This window comes from Acomys minous (genome assembly GCF_964271855.1).
Source record: "Acomys minous genome assembly, chromosome: 15".
NCBI lineage: Eukaryota > Metazoa > Chordata > Mammalia > Rodentia > Muridae > Acomys > Acomys minous.
In genome coordinates this window covers 47,808,281-47,833,574 of record NC_140497.1, presented here as the reverse complement: position 1 = coordinate 47,833,574, position 25,294 = coordinate 47,808,281, and the positions used below count along the sequence as shown (strand labels likewise).

Here is a 25,294-nt window from a genome sequence, read left to right as displayed (position 1 = left end):
AGGATTGCCAGGGCTTTGAAGCCAGCCCACCTGCACAGTTACTTTCAGGCGAACCCAGACTACAAAAACACGAACTTTGCGTCTTATTCAGAAGAATTTACAACAAAGGTCCCGTAAATTGACCTTTGACCTTCACGAGAGCTCCAACACGCACAAAATAAATAAATGAATGGGGGGGCTGGAGAGACAGCTCAGCAGTTAAGAGTGCTGGCTACCCCGTTCTTCCAGAGGTTCTGAGTTCAATTCCCACCAACCACATAGCGACTTACAACCATCCCTGATGGGATTTGATGCCCTCTTCTGGTATCTAGGAGTACATGCAGTCAAAGCACTCATCAAACAAACAAATAATTAAACAAATGTAAAATAGCAAAACAAACAACAGTAACAAAGAAAGACCAGGTATCTGGTGACAAAGGCTTATTAGAAAATGGAGACTGAAAAATCACTGAGCCGTCCAACCAAACTGTTAACCTAGCCCAACTGGTGCGTAAAAAGCTCCTAAGAAACAACACCCAGGCTTATGCTATGGCTTTCACATGCACTCTCACAAATGGGCACACACACTTGTGCACATACATGCACCCAACCATGAACATACAGAAGCTTATCCCAACCCAAAGTCACATATTATGAGCACTTGGCTGTTAGTTTGTTTGGGGTTTTGTTGGTGATGGTGGTTGATGGTAGTGGTGGTAGTAGTTGTTGGTTGGTTGGTTTTGACTCTTTTTTTAAAATATATTTTATTAATTTATTCATATTACATCTCAATGGTTATTCCATCCCTCATATCCTCCCATTCCTTCCTCCCTCCCATTTTCCCCTTACTCCCCTCCTCTATGACTGTGACTGAGGAGGACCTCTTCCCCCTGTATATGCTCATAGGGTATCAAGTCTCTTTTTGGTAGCCTGCTATCCTTCCTCTGAGTGCCACCAGGTCTCCCCATCCAGGGGACGTGGCCGAATATGGGGCACCAGAGTTCTTGTGAAAGTCAGACCCCACTCTCCACTCAACTGTGAAGAACATCCTATCTATTGGCTAGATCTGGGTAGGAGTTCGAAGTTTACTGCATGTATTGTCCTTGGCTGGTGCCGTAGTTTGAGCAGGACTCCTGGGCCCAGATCTGCCCGTCATAATGTTCTTCTTGTAGGTTTCTAGAACCCTCTGGATCCTTCTATTACTCTTTAGCACTGAGAATAAATGGTGCCTAAGGTAATGGGGCAGACATGGATGTGGAAAACATGCTGCCTCTGGAGGTAGGGCCTGGGATTACTAAATTGAGAGACAGCTTCCCCCACACAATGTGATTGTAGTAGCAAGTCCCTCCTCAAGAGAAGAAACATATCTGTGTCTCACAGACATAATTATGAGTGACAGTTCCACTACTTTTAACTGATGTGCATGAGGAGAATTTTGGGAGTCGGGGAGAATCTAAAACAGATATCAACAAGTGAAAAAAGACAGGATAGAAAGCTATCAAAGCACATGGACAAAATAAATTACTCAACAATTCTTCTCTGGTCTAGCAGCAACACTTTAAGAGTTTCCTTAGTGCTCTCAGGTGTGCTGTTGGAAAATTAAATTGCACCTCACTGGATTTGAACTTAGCACGTGATTTTCTAACAGACACATTTGTAAAAGCTAGCAGCTCGGTGTCCACGAAATGACGCTGAAGTATGATCCCTGTGGAAAAAAAATGGAAACACACAGATAGTTACTATTGAAAATGACTAAATGCAGAATCCTTTTTATGGGAGAAGACACTGCATGTCAGATGTTAATTTATGTGTTGCTTTTTTTTTTTTTACAAACTATAAAGTCATTTTTGAAGATATTTTCACAACATACTCTGTTTACAAAAGGGGAAACAATGCTCTGTGTATGTGTGTGTGTGTGTGTGTGTGTGTGTGTGTGTGTGTGTGTGTGTGTGTTTTGAATATAAAATCCCTTCAACAAGTAATAAACAATTCTCATTAAAAGGCCCCCTGTTGTGCTGTCTTGGCTAAATGAAGACAATCCACGCGGCACATCGCACTTAAGAGACCTCTGATATTTCTTAGCATCCTGCACTCTAGACATTAGATGCTTCATAGCAAGTTCATGTTTCAACCCTCAACCACCTACTAACAGACAAGCTACAACCCTGATCAGCACAGTGTCTCGGTGACCTGTCTATCCCTCTCGCTTTTGAGCTCTTTCTACACCGTCCCCGTCAATCACCTCCCGTCTTCAGTTCTCTAGCGACAGAGAACTCACACTGACTTATTCCAATCTATTCCAACCCATTCCACTTGGGACACATGGCATAACTTTAGCTATTAAAAATCAGAGGGGTTTTTCTAAATCTTTCAAAATTGGCCTGACAGGTTTGTTTGTTTGTTTGTTTTTTAAGATCCTTTATTTATGTATTTTGCTAAGTGTAGGAGTGTAAGCACTCAGGTGCCATAGAGTGGATGTCAAGAAGACACTTTGCAGGATTTGGTCCTCTCCCTTCCCTTGTCTTTGAGGCAAGGTCCCTCTTCTTTCTGCCACTGTGCCGAGTAATCACAGTTCTTCCCGCCACTTGTGTCTGCACATGCCATTGTGCCTTAAGAGCGCTGGGATTCCAGGCTCAGCCGCTGCACCAGGCTTTTATGTGTGTCCCGAGGTTCAAACTCGGGTTGTCAATGCGATATCTACCGAGCCATCACTCTGTCTGATCTGACTAGCAATTACAAGACCAACTCCCGCTAAAGTGGACAGACCGTGGACCAAGGAAACACTGAAAGCCTTTGGGATGCTAAGGCCGTGTCTGGCCAAAGAAACTAAGCAGAGGCACATATGTGAAACATCATGCTACCTTCCACATTTATATAGCACCAAGCATGATTCTGTTAAAAATTTTCCCTTAACACATAACTCATCAAAGTCATAAGCTCATGAGAAAAGGCTCTCATCATCTGTACACAGATTTGAATCTCCAAGGAGAGATGTGGCTGAAGCAGAGACCAGAGATGTTTTACTTTACTCATAAGTTAGCATCCTCACCCAGAGGACGCGTTCTAAGGGCGGACATTGTCCTTTGCTGCAAAGCAAATATATGCAGATGTTATCATCAGTCACATTTTAAAACATCCAAGTACATCTATGTTATTTGCTATCCAAGTACAGGAATAAGACAGTTTCTTTCCGTAAATGAATAACATATGCTAAAGCCTTTCCCCCAGCACCACCCTCCTCCCTCAGTGTCACATACTCCTCATAGATGCCTTTGCTCTATGGTAAGGGGTCACCTGTGTATTTTTAAAATTAGTAACTTCATTTATTTACTCACTTATTTTGTCTTTAGCCAAGGCTATATTACTCATAATCCCAAATTTTACATGTCGTATGTTGTGACATCACTATCCCTCTGGGCCACACAGCGTGGAAGCACTCTGTGATGGTACATTGCCAGGGAAGGGAAGGAGTTCTAAGTGTAATCAGAAATACTCTCATCGTGACGCAATAAAAACATGTACTTTTCCCCAAAGGAAAAATTTATGTCTGTAAGTCAGAATACAAATCCTCACACTTAAAAGGAAAAAAAAAAAATGTCAGCCTAAGACGATCTGCCCAGAACAACCAACTGAAAGTGAAAATGCCACGTGATTCGTCATTCAAATGCCTAGCTACATGGGCCTATAATAAATTCTGACTTCCTGTTCTTCCTCACACACCTGAGGCTCCTCCCTGCCCAGGCAGTAGCTACACACCCGGGAGATCTGAAGAGACGCCTTGGAAGGCAGCTTTCTTGGAAAACACCTCACTTGTCTACAGATTTGAAAAGTATGTACTTGATCCGAACGGTGGGCTGAGGAGGAAGATGCGGTTTGCAGAATGACTTGGGTGAGCAAGGAGCAGTGAGGCTAGAATCAGGCAAGCGGGTTTTGAAAAGTGGCTGAGAACCTTAGGAACTTGCTTTCCAGGATTGTGTTACACGTTTAATTTAGGTAGTAGTATGCATAGGTATGGTGTGTGTGTGTGTGTGTGTGTGTGTGTGTGTGTGTGTGTGTGTGTGTGTGTGTGTGTGTGTGTGAATGTTGCTGCGTCTATTTTATGAAGCCATGCACTATCCCAGGCAGAAGGCTTACTCTGTTAGCAATATAATTCCTCCCACGCCTGATTTTTTTCCCTCTTAAGTTGAAAGCATGCTCTCTTCAGCAGTTACTTCGTTTATTGTTGATCCCCTTGGAAAGCTAGCCTCACTGCATATGGACGTGTAGAGGGAACACAGGGAAAATATACAGGAGGCACGGTGGCATTGAAAGAAGGTAGCTGTGAAAGAGCCTTCACGTGTGAAGAGAACATACTCCTGACACAGCGTTTCTGACTGCAGGGCCCGTTTACCTGTGCGTTCGCAGCTTGGCTGAGGTGCTTGCTTTGTGGTTCTTGACATAATTAACTGGCTATACTTGGGATAACAGTGAACTAGGATAGAACCAGCAAGCTATGAGAGGAGGCCATGAACTGCCCCTCAGCCTCTAACAGGCTGAAGCAACTCTCTTTCCTCAGCTGATGGAGCCTCTGCCCACTGAAGCTCACCTGAAGAAGTGAAAGATAGGAAGAAAGGCCTCCCTAAGTGACAATGGGGCCACCATTTTCGAAAGTGGTATGAGGGGCCCTTGCTTCTTGGTCTCTATTGCTATTCTGTTTCTTCTTCCCTTTGCCTCGAGTCATGAGCAGCTAGCTAGCAGCAGCACCCTTAAGGCAAGAAACCTTGATTGTTGAGAGAGATGCTCTCCCACAGAGGAAAGAAGCTGTGCCCAGTGCTGCTGCTGGTTCTCATTAGGCATAGGCATACAACTGGGCTCTGAGAGTCCACACATGAACTGCAGTTTGGCTTCTGCAATCCCAGAGTCGAAGACACCAAGAAGAGCCAATGTCCTTTTCTCAGATTTGGCCTTGGGCCCTTTAGGTTTCATAAGTCTGAGGTAATCGCTGTATTTCGATGGACATGTTCCAAGAACGTACATGATTGACAGCAGTGTCTAATAAAACATCTCCCATTTTATCCCCTTTGGAATGCCATCCAAGTTACAACAATAGCTAATAAGTACCTGCCATAGCTGTAGCAACAAAATCGCTGAGTGTGCACCTCTAGCTGGTTTTATGCATGCGATGTCTAGTTCCCAGGCTCTGTCATCCATCCCTTCCTCCCCCCCCCCCCCTTTGAGGGCTTGGAAGAATTTAGTACAAATTTTCACAGTGTAGCTTTGAAGTACGACTTGTTGGGTCATGCTGACTTATTTGTGTGCTTGCGTAGAGAAGGGGTAAGAAGGAGCCGATTTTTAAACCAACAGGTGTAACAAGAAAAGTCTGTAATTGAATGACATAGGGGGGGTTGTATTGAGGATCTCACCCACCCCCCACCAAACCCTTATAAGTTAAAATTTATGCCAGGTATGAAATTCCACTCTCACAGAGTGAGATGGAATCTTAGCTCACATTCTTTTTTTCCAGAACGCGTCTCCCACTACCCTGGTCCTTCAGCATGACTCTCAAAGCACATGTTCCACAGTCAAATGTGACTGAGAATGATGCCCGACATAGTTCCCTCATGGAGAGGTTGTACATTGGCACAGTCTGAGCTCTAGGAAGCCCTGTAGTGGAAACGGATGTTTTGTTTTGTAAATGTCTCTGGCTACAGAACTTTCCAGTGTTATTGGTCAACCTGCGGCAGAACTAGTTTCTTGGGACCCATTGGAAGAGACACTAGTTAAATACATCTCGGATTTCACAATGTAGTAAAGTCAAATGAGGGAATGCTGGGATCACAGTGGCCTTACTGGCTCCACAGTCCAGGCATAGTAAGAGCCAGGGCTGCTAACTGTCCCCATACTAGGGCCTTCCTGCTGCCCCACTGATGGGAGCCTCTTAGGAGCAATCCATGATTTGAACAGCTCTGGCAGCATAAATATTTGGTATAGACTTAACTTGAGGATTTTATAGTTGTTTTATAAGGATAGTGGTGAAACAACTCTGTGCTCATAACGTGTAGTCACAAAACCATCATTCATGGTCAAAACAAAATAAAAATCCTTTTTAAAGTTTAATCTTATCTGAGATGGTCCAGTCCTCTTTTGTTTTTTGTTTTGTTTTGTTTTGCTTTGCTTTTTCATTTTTATTCTTTTCCCCCCTGAGGAGATAAAGTGAATATTGAGAAAATAATTGCTAGGCATGAGTTCGGTTTATAATCTATCTTATCCAATTTTCCTGGGCTTTGAATTTCAAAAAGCCGGTTGGGTTATTGGTCCCTTTAGGACAGTCGGGTTAAAGTACATCTGCCGTCCACATAGATTTAGCTATTGCCCTTCACGCTAAGCAATCATGAAATTACAGCCATAGTAAATTTAAACAAGAGCTCATTCGGTCAGCCCATAAATCCAAACGACAGAATAAACATGGGTACATCTTGTGGTTAATATGAGCATATGTGAAAAATTAAGAAATCTTTGGTGACAAGACCAAAATTGCTCCATAAAAATTAATTAGTGTTTAACTGAGGATGTACAAAATGCAGTGCTTACAGATGGCGATGGCCTAACTGTGAGTTCAGGCATAAATAAAGTGCATGCTGGGCCCAACTCGCCATTTGTTTTTGTGGCTCTCCAGTTCGTGGCAGAGCTGTACCATTCCTTAAGGAGAATGGGTCACCTGGATCTTTCTGGGGTTCCCTTTCTCCTTATTTCATTTTCATTCGAATGGTGCTAATGAAGTGGTTTCTTTAGTGTTCTTCAGCCATGGACTTGAATGAAACATGTGCATTCAGAGAGAAAGTGCAGCTCAGTGCTCAGCTTGCTCCCCACACTCAGCATCAGCACATCTCTGAAGCAAAATCATTCCAGGAACCAATGAAAGTAAAAAGAAAGAAACAAACAAACAAAGAAAAAAAATTTTTTAAATCAAGAGTTATCTTTTCAGCATAACATTACTTTCCCATGAACACACACACACAAAAAAAAAGTGACTTAGATGAGAACATAAAACCTCTACTGTTTTAAAAAGTTTTTATTCAGTGCACATTTTCCTGTTTCCATCAACTGGTTCCTTTGATTTACCACTTTGCTTAGAAGCACTAGAGCGCATTAGTCAAGATTCACTGGTGAGGCTTTTCTGCCTTTTATAAATCAGATGTTTCATTTTAAAAGCCACACATTTAAAATGTGGCACACACACAAAATTTCTGTGATGCGTAGTTGCGGTTCCATAAAATAAAAATGGCCAGAAGACATTGCCACTCATAAAATCTATATTTCTTGCTAAATGGTAGCATGGGAATGGAATTATCAGTCAACTCATAGCCAAGGGATGCTGTATGTGACTTTAAAATCCAAGAATGTTACAACTGGAAAGGACATATTATGTTTTGTTGGTGTGCTTGGTGGTTTCTCTCATTTTATCAGTTGCATTTATGCTCATAAATGTCACATTCGTAGCTCTGTCATGGAGAATCTGAGCTCTCTGCGCATTTACAGATGAACACCCCTGCACCAACATGCACTCTGAGCCCCACTCCCAGTTGCCAGCCCAAAAGGAAGACCATTCAGGGAGATTAACATTTAACTTTTCATCTACCAACCGAGATTGAACAGGGTGGGCAGTTCTGAGAGACGGCCATTTATATGCTCAGAAGCAGCTACAGTCCCCTGAGGTCAGTCCCTTACTGACCCTTTCTGACCTCTAACTGAGCAAGTCCAAGGCTGCAGAAAGACACCATTGAATTCCCAGCAGATGAGTGGTTCCCCCCAGCCTCACTTTGAAATACAAAAAGTGAATAATGAATTAGGAAACTGCTCTATGTAAAACACCTTCTTAGGTTTCAGTCCAACCACTTCCCACTACTGCCATCATTTGAACCCCTTTTGAGGTTAGAATGTACCGGCGTTTCCAGGTACTGAGGGGCACTGAGTAACAAAAAGAAATACAGACATAAAAACTCCACTCAAAACCTAGCCAGGAATAAAATCAATACGCTTTCCCACAAAACTTTAAATACTCCAGTTCATTTTCCTCCTATGTTCTGTGTTCCCTTTTGGCCAAAAAGAGAGAATTGTGAATTCCGTCCACATTGTCCTTTCTTCAGTACACTGGTTTTGACCAAAGTCTTCCTATCCAAAGCAAGTTTCTATGTCTGTAAGCATGAATCTTTAGCCATTTTTAGACTGATCTTTGAAGGAGTCTAAACTCTCTTGCAACCTAGAAGGAAGCAGAGCTTCTTAGATGCCTCTAGCTAGCCTTTCTCCTCTGTTAGCCTGTAGATAGGTAGTGGGTGGCTGCGTTCCCAGGCACTTCCCAATGGGAGTTCATGTACAGCAAGCCCCTTGGTTAATGAGTAAATAACTGCTGAACAAACTAATGAATAAATGGATGAATGTGACTATAGAACCTAACCCTATACCTTTTATTTCCAGTTACTGCAAAGTGATTTTTTTCACACCCTGGTTATGGCCTTGAAGTCTGAAAGCCAGTCCCATCAGGTTCACCCGTGCATACACTCACACCTTTCCTTCTGTTCCAGGGGTCTTAGCACACACACTAAGTTTTCAAGGGTGGCTTCTCCTGTGTCCCTGGGGCCCCTTACTGTGCTTCAGCTACCTAGCTGCCTCGCAGCTGCGCCCCAAGATTAGAAAGTGGGAATCAGGAAACTTGTTAAAACATGTTTGTATCCAGAGTTGAAAACTTGATGAAAGATGGAGACAAAAGCATGGTTGGAATAGGAATAATGGAGATTATGTAGGTTTAGTAGTCTGTGTTCCTCTTTTCATTCCTATAGATAAATGAGAGTCACTTGTATCTGAAAATATAATCGCAATGACTTCACAATGTTGCTGTGAGACAAAGCTACGTTCTTATATGCAGTGAGTTTTTACGTGAGCTGAGGTCTTATGTACAAAGTGAACAATGGATACAGCCATTCCACATATATTTCCTCATCATCTGACTATACTACTTTTAAGTATTATCATTTCAAAGCTATGCCACCTCTTCACTGCAACTACAAGTTTGCGCTTGTATGTTTTTAATACTTTGTTATTTAAAAATTCCCAAAATGTTGCCAGATGTAGTGGTGCAGGTATTTAAATGCCAGCCCTTGGGAGGCAGAGGCAGGTGGATTGCTATGAGTTTGAGGCCAGCCTGGTCTACAAAGTGAGTCCAGAACAGTCAAGGCTACACAGAGAGATCCCGTCTCGAAAAGCAAAAACAGAAAAAAAAATTTTTCAAAGTGTGGCCAAGCATGTTGGCAACACCTGCAACCCCAGCAAAAAGGAGCCTGAGGCAAGAAGATCACAAGCTCAAAGCCAGCCTGGGCTACGTATCAAAACTGTGTCTCAAAAACAGAGTAGACGGCTCAGTGGGTAAAGTGCCTGGTGCACAAACATGAGGAGCTGAGTTTGGATTCATGCACCATGTCACAGCTGCACGTGTAACACCAATGCTGTGGCGACAGAGACAGGCAGGTCTGCAAAGCTCATTGGCCAACCAATCTGACCAAAGGGTGTGTGTGATGCTACAGGTTCAGTGAGAGAGCCTGTCTCAAAACCTGGAGACCCATAGCGAAGGCATCCAGCCGGCATAAGCATGCATCTGCACACAGGAAAGTACACACCTGAACACATATACTGCATGTACCAGTAGAAGTGTTGAAGGAAACTCCCAAGCGTGGTTGAAGTTGGAGATACTAAGAATGTAATCTTTCAATGCACTGTCCAGTATATTACTCACTAGATAAATGACCTCTCAGAATTCAAATTTAGAAGAGCAAGAAAAATGCGACTCTAACCCAGTAGACTCTTTGTTAGGCATACTACATGTTTCCGTCCAGGCTCCCCTCTTAACCAACGGACTTTGACTATCAAGAGCCAGAGGAATGGGAGGCTGTGTTTTCTAGAAAGAGACCAAGCTTATGATGGCAATCATGTGTCACTATAAACTTTGACTTCATCTGCTTTGTAGTCTGCCCAAAGAGCTTTTGCCGAGGCTCTGACCCTTTACATCATTCTGATTGATTAGTGATGTCTGTCACAGGAGCGGGTGGGCCAATGTCACTGCCTTGGCCGTGCTTTATTACCATGCCAGCATTGCTTTTCTTAAAACTCCTCTAGCAATGAGAGTTTAATGTGGGAGAAACTTTAGGAGGGTCAGCGTTTGATCAACAGACCTGACTTTCAACTCCTCTCTAAATACTGAATGTGCTGAGTTCTTTGCCAGGAAGCTGTTAGAATTACGACTTTGTGCAAACTTAACTAAACAAACATGACTATAGTGCACATCTAATCTAATGTGGGCTGTCAAGACGTCAAAAATCAAAGGTTCTTTTAGCTTAGCAAGGAAGGTGGTTTACATCAGCTACAAGGCACATGAAGAGTGGGCAGGACTGGTCTCCTCTCCTCATGTGCTCACTAACAACATCGTTTTAAGTTTATACTTGTGAAGTACACTTCAGTTGGACTCGGTCAGAGAGGATAAACTTCTCAACATAAACATTCTAAAGCAAAAACCTATGACACCGTTGTGATTTAAATTGCCCGTTCAGCCCTTTCATCTTCGATACACATGTTCCTTTATTAATTCACCAGCGATGGTCCAAGTTTTGAAGTGTCAGCTATTGTGAAGTTAACAGGCCAGGACCTTATGAGATCTGGGCTTAAAGGTTCTATTCCAATGAAGCACTCAGGGATCCTGACATGAGGGCCAGGGTTCTGTATGGCTAACCAGCTCCCAGGTGGAACTGAGGCAGCTGCCCCGAGGTCTACAGTTAGAGTAAAGAAAACAAGCACTGGTGAACTTTTCCTAGAAAGTCCAGAAAGTGAGGTTCAGGCTTGGGCAGTGTGTTGCAACTCCTTTCCTCCTTCATCACCATAAAGCAAGCGCAGCCATGGGCAATATATAAATGAGTGGATGTGGATATACTCAACAGAAAAAAAAAACACTTTATTAACTCCAAAATTTGAGGTTATTATAATTTTCAATGTCACAAAATATTATTCTTCTTTTCATTGTTTTTTTTTCCTCTCTCGGCCATTCAAAACTATAAAAAGCGGGATTTGCTGGCAACCGTGCTAAAACAGGCTTGCAGGTTATAAATACGCTGAGTTAAGGGGTGAGATCCTGCTCATCCTCATGAAGCTGGCAAAGACCTCACATTGAGGGACATTCCACCCCCTGGACAGCACCATCCTCTTCAGCCTCCCCGTACCTTCCCATGATTCATTTTCCCCTTCATAGTGACTTAATATCTTTTTCCTGGAAGCCAACACCATCTAAAGTCAGAACAGATACACAAACTCCACGTTTGTTTCAGAATTTATTGACTAGGATTCCTTGCCTCTGTTGAGGCAACACTCAGCAGCTGGGTGGTCAGTAGCAGCTTTGCCTGTGGAACAAGATCTTGGCTTGGCCTTGGAGGAGGAGTTGTTTCGTAGTAAGGATCCAAGCAGGGCATCAGAGGGGCCTTCCGGAGAAGGGAAGGTGTGGGTAGGAATGGTAGGAGAGTAACCCTTGAAGTGACGTGATAGTGAGCCCAGACATGGAAGTTTATCACAAAGAGAATGATAGAAAATAAAGCTAAGGAGAAGTGACAAGGAAACCAATTCAGGACAGACCCAAAGTTTAAGGAGTGACAGTTGCAAGAAATTCAGGAGCATTAGTCTGATGACAGACGCAGAATTTATCGTTTATCAGAGACAGGGCGATCAAGTAAGGCTAACACTGTGCTGAGTGTTGGTGGGTACTGAGCTGGACTAGGGTTGTGATTAAAAGAAAAAAAAAGAAGAGTGGGGGTGAAGCCTGGCTTTAAGCTGGATGGATCTCTAAGACTTTCTGCAAACAAGAGCAATCACACCGTGACCCAGAATCAAAGACTGCCCGTTTCTGGCACCACCCCTACCCCCACCCCAAATGATGTGAGCCACATTGAGTAAAGCGGTGCATGGGTATGGACTCATTATGCTATAACCTTGAATTTCCAAAGTCATGGCTACTCTCTTGTAAGTAGCCGCATGGCATGAGGTTTCTAACATGGCTTCGGGCGTTAGCGCTCCGGGAATTAGCAAGCGCCTTTATTTCACTAACTTTGCTTTCAAATTAAATATAGATCTACACCCTGTGACTCCAAATAAAATAGTTAGTCTCCAATGTCATGATATTTTCACAAAAAGGATGCCAAGCCCTTAGAGTTCTACCGAATATCAGACCCAGAAACAATTTTTTTAGTGTTATTGGGAGCTGAACGGAAAATGCAGTTCCAGAATCTTCAATTAAATTAGCATATCCCTTTCTATTTCTTTAAGAACAGATCATATTAGCAGGTTTTGGGGGGGAAGGGAAGATATGTTTTGTTTTGTTTTGTTTTGTTTTGTGTAAAAGCAGTCAGCTGCCTTTGCATTGAGGAGCTAGGGAAACAGAAGAAAGGCTGTGGAAGGGAACCTGTGTCAATCAGCTGCAGTCTCTCCCACCATTTGTGAAAAGAAAGCTCTGCGTAGCAAGAGTGAATTACAGCTCAGTGCAGCTAGAAACTGTTGTGAGTATCAGAAGTGAGAAGGCACTGGATCCTGTACAGCCCAGTGCTCAGAAGTCTTGCTGGGCAATAGAAATTTCACTAATGGCTATGTTCCCTGAATACTGCAGATCATTTGAGCATGAAATTTTTATTCCTTGCTTGCACTTCCTGAGATAAGAACAGTGGGTAAAATTATAATGATCATTCGAGTTCTCCATTATAAAACGTGTTCTAAGACAAGTTGAGGTCTTAGTCCCTTAATTTTGTAACCGGACAGTCTCTATACATTCAACAAGGTCACTTATTTTAAGGTTACTAAAATGTGCAAGATGTTTTGCAAGGAAAATCTCTCTGGGATATGTATGTGTAGTCATCAGTTTCGCAGTCTAGGTCCAGTTTCCATGAGCAACGCTGATGCAGATCTTCCATCAAGCAGACAGCTCTAGCTTAGCATGAACCTTGCCTAGCACCCTGCTTTACTGTATCTCTCACCCGTTCCTCTGTCATCCCTGCCCTCTGCTTGTCCTGCAGATGGTTCTGTGAGGGGAGGGAGCTGTACAACAGTCCTGACGTTCAGATCCACTGCGAAGGTGGGGAGCTGCACACCTTGGTCATTGCTGAGGCCTTTGAGGACGACACAGGCCGCTACACGTGCCTGGCTACAAACCCCAGCGGCTCAGACACTACGTCCGCGGAGGTGTTCATTGAAGGTAAGGAGAGTGTGGAGGGGAGAAATGTGAACGGCTGTCCTTTAGGCATCCTTGCATTCTGTGAATACAATTTTCCAGTGCAAACGATGATGCTGTGCAGTGGGCGGGGAGTGGGGGAGGGGTTAAACCTCATTTCTCCTGAGAAACTCTGCAAGTCCATCAAATTCTTCCTTGAACAGTTCTGACACTTAGGGACGCATCAGCTGTGTCGAATGCTGACATTTGTTCCTCTTCATCTCCACCACATTAACTTGAATTTATTTACAATATAAAGCACCCAATTTACCGGTAGCCTTCCCCCCTCAAGTAAATGAAGTACAAAAATGTAATTAAAATACATTATCATCCAAAGTTATAAAAGATGTATAAAAAGCCACTCATGGGAATGACAAGTGATGAGTATTTTGAAATGTTTTCACTTTTGTTAAATTTGAGCATTGTGCTTATTTTGTTAAGACTTCCTTATCTCCACTAATTAACCATGAACTCGAATGAGCTGATGGAGATAATTTCCAAGGCTGATGGTGTAAGAGCTGTTTGAGAAAATAGAATGCTTTTAATGTTCAGTCATTAAACACATTTATCATATTTTAACAAGACATAACCTCCTGAAATTAGAAAGTTTGATTACCAAAGGATCATAGTTTAAATAATATAACTATTTGGGGGGGATCAGTATCAATAGTTTTAAATAATTGGTAGCACTTTAAACACCACACTTCTCGGATTGCCTTTAAATCTACAACTTAGTCTCACTCCTGTAAATCAGTTGCCTCTTAAAATTATAGTTAAAATTTGGAACAAGCATAAAACTACTTGAGGCCTCTATAGGTTGATCTCCAATTTTGAGCTATTTTGTCTAATTACATTATACTATTTCATTACTAAATCGAAAGAAAATGAGGTCTAAACTCTGGTCTTGAGCGCCTTCAAGAACTGACAAAAAGAGTTTTTAAAGTCCCACATACTGTTGACTAAACGCTGGCGCCTTTGCTTTTAAAAGGACCTTCTACTCTGCACAAGTATCTCCAGGGACCTCTAGCAGCCTTCTCCTCTTAAGAAAGCAAACAGCTCAGGGGTAACAGCTATCTCCCTGTATGACACTTGTAAGGCGCACACACAGGCCTGCAGATACATTGATTTAAGTTCCACTGTCAGTCTTTTGAGGCATTTTTCTGACTTCCATTTTGCAAATGAGAAACAGACCCAGAGAGATTAAGAGGACTCCGCCAGCTTAAAGGCCACGGTCTTAACCGCTCCATCACACTGATAAGTATTTTCAAGTGCTTCATAAGTGAAAAATTAATGACCAAAGACTTCGCATTTTATAATGAGTTATTAGTAAGTGTCACTAATGGGTAGGCTCTACGGTGAACTTCTTGTGGCATTCTAGAACACAGTTGGTGGGGGAAGGGACTGAAAGAAACCCTGCTTGCAGATTATGATCTCGTTCCTGTGCATTCAGAACACTTTCCAGTGCACCACCTCATTTGCTTGGAGGCTTGCTAGAAATATATTGGAGTTTTTCTTCTCCAATGCTCAGTTTTCTCATGATACTCACAAAATTCTCTCAGGCCCCTGCTCCTCAGTTTTTGTGAGGTTAGATAGGGTGCAACTTCAGATAGACGGAAGGGAGGGTAAAGGAGCCGGGCAAAGCAAGATAAGGAGCCAATAAGACTCCTCTTCCCAAGCATAACATAAATCACCACAGAAACTGGCTAGCACTGACCTTGTTAAATACATGCAAACATTAAAGTTTTAGGTGAAATTTTTAAACGGTATTTCTCCCTGAGAACAACGACATGATGGAGAAACAAGCGCAGGCACATTTGTGAGACTGAAGTAAGAAATGTTTGCAGTTGCCGACTCCAACGCTGGCGGGATTCGGGCCTTGCTCAAACACATTGCGCATTCTGCACCAGCAAGGAGACACTGGAGGGCTCCCAGAAGAAAAGAAGTTGTAGGGTTTTGAATATCAACAGCAAAAGCGAAACAAACAAACAACAGCAACAACAAACCTCTTTTTTTTTTTTTTTAATGTTTCAAAACCTACTAGTTGGGCCCAGGAAAGCCCTTACCAATCCAGACCTGGCAGGACTATGACAGAAACAAGGGCAGTGATGGGATGGGTGAATGGGAAGGCACTCTGAACAGGTAACATTTCACTGAAAACCAGTGGAGATGAGCAGAAAAAAACAAAAACAAAAAAACTAGGGGAAGGATGCTGCCGGCAAAGGGAACCCATGCCAAGGCCGAAGGCACCAGGTGTCAGCCAGGTGGCCGGGACTAAAGCAACCTAGAGGTAAAAGGGATTGGTTTTAGCTCAAAATTCCAGGCATCAAGTCATTACTTCAGCAAATTCAAAGTGACAGGAACTTGAAATAGCTGGTCACATGATATCCACAGTCAAGAACAGAAAAGAAGTGAATGCTTACAAGCTTCTTATTGCTTAATTTTCTCTTTGCACTGGCCTACGATCCCCCGCCTAGGGAATAGCGCCGCCCGCAGTGGGCCGTGTCTTGCCAAGTTTATCAACATAATCAAGACAGTCCTCCACTAGACATGTTCACAGTGTTCACCAAGCTAATCCAAACAATCTCTCACTGTCTTCCAGATGATACATTGTATCAAGTTGACAGTTGAAACTAACCATTACCTGGGGAAAAGGAAATGGCTTCAGGAAGGAGGGACTTGCCAACAGTGTCCATTCTACTGAAAAGTCAGATGGGGTCAAGGAGCAAAACCACTGACTTTAGCAACAGTGGACACTGTTGGTGATTTTAGCAAGAGGGAATTGGGGTGGGGGTGGGAAAATGAGGTGTCATGAGTTGAAAAAAAAAAAAAAAGATTGCCAACTGTGACAGCAGTAGCAGTCATTGAATAGTCATTTGGGAAGTTTGGCCAAGTCACCAACAGAAACATCAGCAGAATCTGGAAGAGCGTATGAGGTCATAAAGGATGGGTTATTTGCAGTTTGTTTTCAGGCAGGCATGACTGTAACAAGTTTATATGCTGATGAAAAGACACAGTAAAGAGGAAAACTAGATTATGCAGAAGAAAGGAACATCAAGATGGAAAGCCTTTAAGGAGGGAGGAGAATGTGGCTCACGGGAATACCAGATGAGGAAAAGAGGCGCCACCCCTCCTGGGCTAGATAGTAAAGGAATAGTCCCGAGAACACATAAATAGGAAAGATAAACAACACGAGAAATAACCCATCCCAACTTCCTACCACTCCCTCCTCCTACCATTATAAAATGAATCCTAGGGATTGGTATAGCTTTAAGAAGTCTGAACAGGGCGGGCGGTGGCTGTGAAATGTGGGGTGAAGGAAGCTGGGCTGAGCTGGACCTTGTGAGCACGGAGAGTGTGGATCTGGAGGAGAGAGCAGGAAGTCCGCATCAGAAGAAGAAGATGAGGAGGTTGGGCGGGAACGCAGAAGAGAGATGCGAGGGGGCAGGTACTGCTCGGCATCAGCTTGTATTTGCTCAGTGCTAGGTGCCCAGGTTGGGAAGTAGGCCATGAGGTTGCATGGGGAAATGTTCCTTCTGCTCCCATGAGGCCAAGCCCCAGATGCCACCATCAGAGGGCAGCGGTGTCTGACATTACATGGGGCACCGGTCCCTGACATTACATGGGGCGCTGGTCCCTGACATTACATGGGGCATCGTAGTCTGACATTACATGGTACACCAGTGTCTGACATTACATGGGGCACCGGTGTCTGACATTACACGGGTATCCAAGCACATACTCTTTCTGCTAGGTTTGAGATTTTGTGTAGAGAAGAACCTGAAAGAGTTAAAGAATATCTTGGGCTGGTCTTCATAGCATATATTTTAATAATTTTCCTAATGTTTTGTAAAAAGCTAATGGATTGCTCTATGGCCTGTAACAGTGGCTTTGTACTTCAAAATCAAATCATTGTCAGAATCGAGGGAGTCCATCGTCGAGTGGAGCCTGGCATGTGAGGCTGACTGTTATGAAGATCACAAAAATAGTATGTTCCTTTAAAAAAAAAAAACGAAACAAAAAACTAAAGCCTGTGTGCATGCATGTGCACGCACGCACACACACACACACATACACACAGAGAGAGAGAGAGAGAGAGAGAGAGAGAGAGAGAGAGAGAGAAGATGTAAATCATATAAAGCCTGACTGACCTGTGATTCTCTCTGTGTGTATGTATGTGTTTCTGGGAACTGAAGCCGGGGTTCCATGCATGCTAAGCATACACTGTATCGCCAAGGCATACTCCAACCCAAAAGTCACTTTGGGTACGTTGCCATTTCCTACCATTTTCCTGTGTGCCCCTTACTTCAGCCAGTCTTTAGCATCTGGCTTGTTTGTTTGTTTTCATTTAAATTATTGTCTCCTAAGCACCTAATCAAGTCATGAACATTTCTGACCAGCAGATAACACCCAGGGGTAGACTTGCAGAGAGAGAGGTGGGGGGGGGGGAGACTTGCAGAGAGGAAGGGAGAGGGAGAGGGAGAGGGAGAGAGAGAGAGAGAGAGAGAGAGAGAGAGAGAGAGAGAGAGAGAGAGAGAGGAATTGCCCTCAGGTGAGGGAAGGGCACTGTGAAGATTTGGTCTGTTACAGCCTGCCACAGCTGCTCTGACACCTGAGCCATAAGGTGACATTGCATTCCACAAGGGCTGGGCAGGTGCAGACCACATGCCGGGGATACCGATACTTTTAACTATTTCCTCTGATGATCAATTGCCAAAAGTAGGAAGACAACTTTTTAAATGCGTTAATGTAGGCATGAGACCCAGGGTCTTTTATATGCTCATCACGAATTCCACATTGGTGCTATAGTTACAAGCCAAGAAAGTCTGTCCTTTCATGGCCCGGCCTGGCCTTGAACTCACAAAAATCCTTTTGTGCTGGGGTTCGAGTCTAGTCCTGTATCACAGTGCCTGGCTCTCAGAATAAATTGTTGTTCACCCTATCGGGTTTGTTGCTGATGTTGCTGTTGCTGCTGCTCCTCCTCCTCCTTTTCTTCTCCTCCTCCTCCTCCTTCTCCTCCTCCTCTTCCTTCAGTCAGCAGCAGACTAGTCGAAGCTAGTCTGAGACTCTACTCCTTCAGAAGTCCACATTTACCTCAACTTCAAGGCTATCCTCCTGCCTCAGCTTCCCAAGTGATGGAAATAGAAGTGTAAACCACCACACCCAGTAAGAATGACCTTTTAGTGGGGCCAGCAAAACGGCTCAGCAGGTAAAGGCTCTTGCCATGGAAGGGTTGGAAATATGAGTGTGCTCCCCAGAGCCTGAATAAAAGAGTGCACAGAGAGAACCTACTCCATTGAGATGCCCTCTGACCTACACATGTGTACCATGGCGTGCGTGCCCCCTCACTCTAAGTTTATTAAACAAGAAAATCTTTTAAAACAGAAAGCATCAGAGGAAAATTACTTTTTTTTTTTTTACATGTTAGAAATGTTTGGAGTCAAGTGAACATAGCTGCTTTTCTCCCATGTTTCTGACCACTCTGAAACAGCCGGAGACCACATCCACAGGACTTTGCTCCCCTTAAAGTCAATTTTATGATTCCAATTAAGCTGATATCTCAGAACAGCCCAGCCCATGCTGATAACAGGCTTTCTTGGTAGCTCCTCAGGGCTTCCCTTGCTTAGCCCCTTCCACCTCCTCATTAGAGTGAAAGCTTCCTCCTCCCTCTAAAGCCTGCCTTGGCTGCTTCCATGTGTTTGCCTGGGTTTTTTTTTTTTTCTATTTACCCCCCCCTCCCCCCAGCTAATCCTGCAGCTCATTCGCCATCACCACCCTCAGGCCCTGCCAATAAACTCCAGGCCCTTCGTCTCCAGCACTCCAGACCTGCCTCATATATCTATCTACCTGGCCTCAAGTGCTGCCTCTCCAACATGCTGCCTCTTTTCCTCTGCTGCATACTCCACTCCCTTTGGCCAAACAAGTCTTGCAATTCCCTAATGGCGTGCACTCACCCCGGCAGAGGCTAAAGGCCAGGTCTGGGCAAGCATGGAGCTAAACACTCTGAGGAATCCAGGAAGCCTAGAAGGTCATGGGGGCGGGTGGGGGCCAATTCAAAAACAGAGTGCAGCCTGTCACCACCTGGAAAGTTTCCTACCAGCGTGGCCCTTCCTTTTCCCTGCCTATAAATTGAGCACGGTTTACTTCTTGGTGAAGTTATAATAGGTCCTAACAATCCAATAGTGCTATGAGCCAAGCTGACTGCTGAGTAAATATTAACTGTTGACAGTTTGGTGGTTCCTTTCTTAACCTAGTTTCAGTTCTCAGAGGACTGAATATTTTCTGGCAGAAGTGACAGGTGACAGGCACCTCGGTGTAAACAGAGAGCCCTGAGAATCCAGAGAAGACAGCAAAATGGCATCCCAAAACGACAGAAAAGCAAGAGTGTGTCCGAGGAAAGTGAGTCGCAGAACTGCAGGTACAAACAAGGAAACTGAAACCTGGCAAGGCGGGCTACCCTCTCCCTCCCCTTGATCCTCTGTGAGCCTTCCTTGCTCCCTCCTTGAGATTGCAAGCCTACTCCATTCCTCTCACTGCCCACGCCCCTCTCCTGCTTTGTCTTTTCCTGATTTTTGCCATATAAGGTATTTAGTTTTTGCTTCTCTCTCTGTATGCTCACAAGGACTCTACGAGGGTCTGTGTATATGTTGACACTCTTTGGGACCACAGCCCAGCTCCCTAAGCAGTGTTCGCCCAATGATCACATTACAATCTGTGGATCGGGATCACGTGACTTGCCAGTAAAAGGAAATCACGAACTCTGTTGAATGTCAGAAATGAGGAGTTCTCATTGGAAGTCAGGCATCTTCTCCATGGCTTCATAGGAAAGGAGCAAGCTGGGAGAAATTAATCTGACGTAAGAGAAGGATGGATTTGGGAAGGAAAGAAATGGATAGGTGTGAGCCTTCGTGGTAGCACAGGAGCCAGGTGAAGAACACCCACACGGAAGAAGTAGGAAGAGACAGAACAAACATTCCAATCCAGTTGCCTCAGCAAGACTGTTCTCAAGGTCAACAAAGGACCTGAGAGACTTACTGCAGTAGAGGTGCTATCACACTCAGAGGAAGAGGGGAGAAGCTGCTTCTGATTAACAGCAGTGAAGCCTTGGGAGGCCCACACCATGTGATCGCCCGGGGTTAAAGTTTAAAAACCACGGGCATTTTTCCACAAAGGCACTCACATCTGTCTCATAGTTTTCTAGCCATGTAAAAGGATAGCTAAGATGGCCAGAGTGATAAAAAAGGAAGCTAATAATAAATCCATCCCTGCAAGCACAGTGGTCTCGAGCAGGCTATTAATAGGACTTTTAAGAGGTTGTTTTCTGAAGAAATGACAATAAAAATTGATTTGACACCGACTCATCCTTAATTATGATGTCCATCTGTAACACAGACAAGACTTTGCGTGTCGTTATTCACAAATGAAGACCAGTACTCTCTGTAGATGCTGAGACTGCACATCCTAACTGTGTCATGATTTTTTTTTTTAATGTCTTCCCAGGAGCCAGTTCAACGGACTCTGACAGTGAGAGCTTACCTTTCGTACCAAAAGCTGGAGCTATGCCACAGTGAGTGCCTTTGGGTTCCCCAATGGCCCTTGTGACAAAGAGGGGGCAACTGAGCTGTTGGGTTTTTGAAGCTGGGTGTGCTTGGCTGGGAAAGGTCAAGTCGTGTCCATCGGAGATAGAGCGCGTGGAAATGGGACACAGTTTTTCACTTCATATGAGTTTAAATGGTGGAGGTTTTGCAGTTCATCGTCAGTATACAAAATGAGGCCAAGTGCTGTGTTAGTTTCAAAGATGGCCACTGGACTAAGTAAACGACAAGAGCAGTCACACTGAGAGAAAATTCAGTTAGGCTACTGTTAAGGATTAAAGTGTCTAATTGGGCCAGAAATAGATTTTCTTTCAGATAAAGAACCTCTACAAGATAGACCTTATATCTGAAAAGGCCAGAACTTGCTCATCCCTACAGAGACATGAATTACTAACACAGCGTCAGTGTCGCCTCTATTTTACAAAAGTATAGTCGCGCCTACCTGAGCAGGAGAGAAAGCTCCATTGATGCTAAGATGTGCTAACAATCATTTTTATTTGATAGTAAATGCATAATAGTTCTATCTATTGTAAAAAGCTACTTTCCCTGATTAGACCCTTGCATGCTAATGCAGGTACTGTCCTGCAATACTGTTACAATAATGAAATCACTGTGTATAGTTTGAAAAGTCATGTCCACTCAACATCAGATAATCACGGACACGGAAGGAGCTTCTGGTGTTGAACACGTTACCTGATTTATGGTGGAGTTCGGGTTCAGAGACGTCACACCCTCTAGGCCACGGTGGGGCTGGAAGTGGACTCCCCCCAGGGGTATTCTCTTCCACCATACTAAAGGCTGAGAGCACTGGGAAGAGACAAAAATTCCCAGGCTGCTCTCAACAAAATTCAAAGGCAGCAAAAGGGACAGCTGTTAACCTTAAAATAAACACTGAAACTGAGTTAAGTATAGGCCCCTCACCATAAAGATGTCAAATATTTGCTAATTGATAAAGGCTGGAGCTTCGAAGGTTCTTGTTTTCTCTTGGGAAGTTTTGAAGGCTAACACCTTGAAAATCTTTATCGGTGTTCTTTGCCTCTGTTACTTTTCTTCCATCCATATGTTTACTAAAGCCCATTCTATCTGTGCGCTGAGGACACGGCTCTTCTGTCTGTCTGTGTTGATGAATTCCAACTACTGAAACAAATTTTAATAGAAGCACACTGAGTCTACAAAAAGAAATCCAGGCCTTCTATAAAAATATTTTAAAGAACAATTGCTGATTTAAAGTATTAGTAGTTGTTGTTGTTTTGTAGTAGTAGTAATAGTAGCAGCAGCAGCAGAAGAAGAAAAAGACATTCTAACACTCACTTCTCTATTTACAGAGCTCAGAAGAAAACAACGTCCGTTTCCTTGACAATAGGATCCTCATCTCCGAAGACAGGAGTGACCACAGCTGTGATTCAGCCCTTATCTGTACCTGCTCAACAGGTAACTGTGCCTCATCCCTATAAGGAGCTGAGTTCAGGAGCAAGCAGGCTGCTCCCTTTTAGGAAGAGGACTTTGTTTCTAACTGACACATCCCCTTGCAATGTTAGCTTAGTAAAAACAACAATCGAAGGAAGAAAAGGCAACAGTTAATGCTGTCACTTTTGTTCATTAAGAATAATCTGTAATCAAAGCCACACAGGCAGTCATCAGCAGCCAAATTCTCATAGCGGTCTCTGAGAAGATAAATAGCCACTGCCTTAGCTCTGTCTGTGTGATGGTCCTCAAGTGTGCATCCCCTCTGTCCATTTGTCTAGTTAGCCTATCTCATTAGCTTACTTAAAGAGGCCAGTAAAGTTCACACTCCAACAGGAATGTGACTTTCAACCTTGAAAGTCAAAGGGTATGGGTTAGAAAACAATTCAAATTCTTTGCCTTCACTATACTGTTTTTAAATATTGGTTTTATGTCAGTGCAAGACTACATTGTCAAAGAGAGTACAACCACCGGGAAGTAACTGTAATGAGTTTACTTTGCAATCACCATCAGCATTATTTTTTAAGTTAAAAAAAAAAAAGGAGGAGGAGGAGAAGAAGAAGTCAAATGTCTATAAATAATTGATATGATGTAAATCTTTAAGTACAACAATAGTAGAAGGCTTTCCTGACACTCTGGGTGAGCAAATCCATCCCTAGTTAAGAGACTTGTCTCATTTGTAGCCCCATGCCTTTCATCAGCTTTTATTATCCACAATATTATCTATAAGCACTATAGTAACTACTGCATACCATATTTATAGTAACATATAGAAGATGAAATCAGTAGAGAAAAAGCATTTGTGTTCATCAACTTGAGAGGACTCAACAAGGATAAGTCAACTAGAAATGGCACTATGGTAGATATTTCCTTTAGGCCGCTGAACCAGGGTGATATTTGTAAAATTATCTCTGATCAAACCCATGGATAGTTTTTGTTCATGAGTTTGGCTTTTAGTTATCAGCAAGTATTTATTAGAATGCTAAGCACTATGCTAGATTTTGTAGCAGAAAGCCCAGAAGGCATCGGTGCCTTCTTCTTCCTGGTAACTGACTAGACTGGAGAAAACTTGAGATACTTATGAACATGGCCAAATTATTGTGTAGTACAGGACAGAAAAATATACATTGATGTATAGATACAAACACTGTAATTATGTGCAGAGTACATTTTGAATGGCTTTATTTTTATAGGAACATTGAATAATGCATCCTAGCTCACAGATGTGATTGAAGTACTCATCATTTCCTCCTTGCAGACAATGAGATGAAAAGTTCCTGGGTTCGATTCCCAACTCTACCCACTTACTAAAGTGACTTTTGTGCAAAAGCATAACCCCTCTGGGTCCAGTTTCTTCATCTCCAAAATGAAGATGATAGTAGCCGCAGTCTCTCGGGGGCCACTGTGAAGAGTCCCTGAGTTGGTTTTCATGACATTTCATATAATGTCTGACCCAGGGCAATACTATAAAAGTGTCCATGTGTTCTTTTGATGTCGAAGATGGTGAAAAGTGAGACACAGACCTCCCGAATCACAAGCCAGTGAAAAGTATTGCAGGGACAATGAATAAGGTCTGTCACTGCTATCGTATCTCCACACCATGTGATGTCCCATGGTGTATTCAGATACGTGGTATCAGATTGCCATCAATTTATAAATGAGTAAGTCCAGATTACTTGAAAATATGCAATTTCACACACACACACACACACACACACACACACACACACACACAGACACACACACACCCATTCACTACCTTTTATTTTCCATTCGCAACTCTGAAGCCTTTTACTTCCCCTGAGATGAATGCCTTTCAGTCATCGCTTCAGTACCTTGAGTTTTTTACACATCAATAAATGAGTTTTATTTCTTTCCCCTATATTTTCTGTCCTCCTTTATTGAAGGAGCTCACGTTAAAGAAAAATAAGATAGGTAGATGTTTCTCTAATTTACTTTACCCTTCATTGTCAATAGCTTATCCTTTTGAGTCAATGAATCCAGGCTGTATTTTAAAATAAAATATAGTGTCTGAGAGAACGTCTAAACGGACCCCTGTGGAAGTCCCACACACAGAAACCCATTTGGTAATTGCATTTAAAAGCTCTCGGATTCCCCCTGGGACCCGGGGAACTCTTACCTCCAATATCCTTTTGAACAGAGAAGAGTAACAGATGTGAAATGCGGAAGGAGAACAAGGCCTGTGCTGTAAGAGTAGACTGGCGGGTAATGCATGGCGATGCGTCCATACACTCAACCCATTCAAGTGGAGCAATCCCCACAGTGAGAGGTTGCTTTAGCCTACCTTCTCAGAGATTTATATATATTGAGAATCCGATCCGTGTGTCTCTGCTCTTGCAGGTTCACAGTCCGACTTCGTATCTCTGCCGACCTGATGGAACCACCATGGGCTGCCTTCTTCCTGTTTTCACTAAGGTCTGACATCTGGAAGTCTCATTCTCTGTGTTTTCTTTAGTGCTTAAATTTCATTCACATGTGACTTTATGTAGCAGCCCTTAAGATGTGAAAAGAAGATCTTGATAGGCAGATCGCCATGGTTACCTTAGGGGATGGGTAGGTATTCGTTGAATAATGGCCATGCGACTATTTTCTTATGCAAGACTGGGAAACATGGCTGTAAGCAGGTGAAACCAGATGTCTGACCTAGTGGGAAATCCAAGAGAGACATGAATAGCAAGACATAATTCAGTATTTAAATTTTTCTTTCTCTATAGCTGGGCATCATAGCATATGACTGTAGTCCCAGCACTTGGAGGCAGAGAGGCATGAATATGTAAGAATTTGAGGCCAGGACTGGTCTGTGCAGTAAATCCCAAACATCAATCAATTTTATTTCTTACTCCCAAGGAAATCTCTTGAAAGATCTAGGAAGCTTTATAAAACAAACAAGCAAGCAAATGAACAAAAGCCTAATTTTCCATTGGTTTTAAGTTGGAGATTTACACTGCAAGTTGAATGAATCCTATGTCAT

At 43.2% G+C, this 25,294-nt stretch overlaps 1 protein-coding gene across 5 annotated transcripts in view; it reads left to right on the top strand.

The window, feature by feature from the left end:
* Positions 1 to 25,294, top strand: part of PALLD (palladin, cytoskeletal associated protein) — a 400,257-nt gene that overhangs the window by 170,225 nt on the left and 204,738 nt on the right. For 4 of the 5 annotated variants that reach the window (XM_084759530.1, XM_084759531.1, XM_084759534.1 and 1 more), the window contains 4 exons: positions 13,053 to 13,231; positions 20,744 to 20,810; positions 22,164 to 22,269; positions 24,664 to 24,738. In XM_084759530.1, the coding sequence (XP_084615656.1) occupies positions 13,053 to 13,231; positions 20,744 to 20,810; positions 22,164 to 22,269; positions 24,664 to 24,738 (427 nt within the window). Of the gene's footprint in view, positions 1 to 3,706; positions 3,809 to 13,052; positions 13,232 to 20,743; positions 20,811 to 22,163; positions 22,270 to 24,663; positions 24,739 to 25,294 lie in introns of those variants that run through there. The other variant, XM_084759532.1, reaches the window with a different exon arrangement.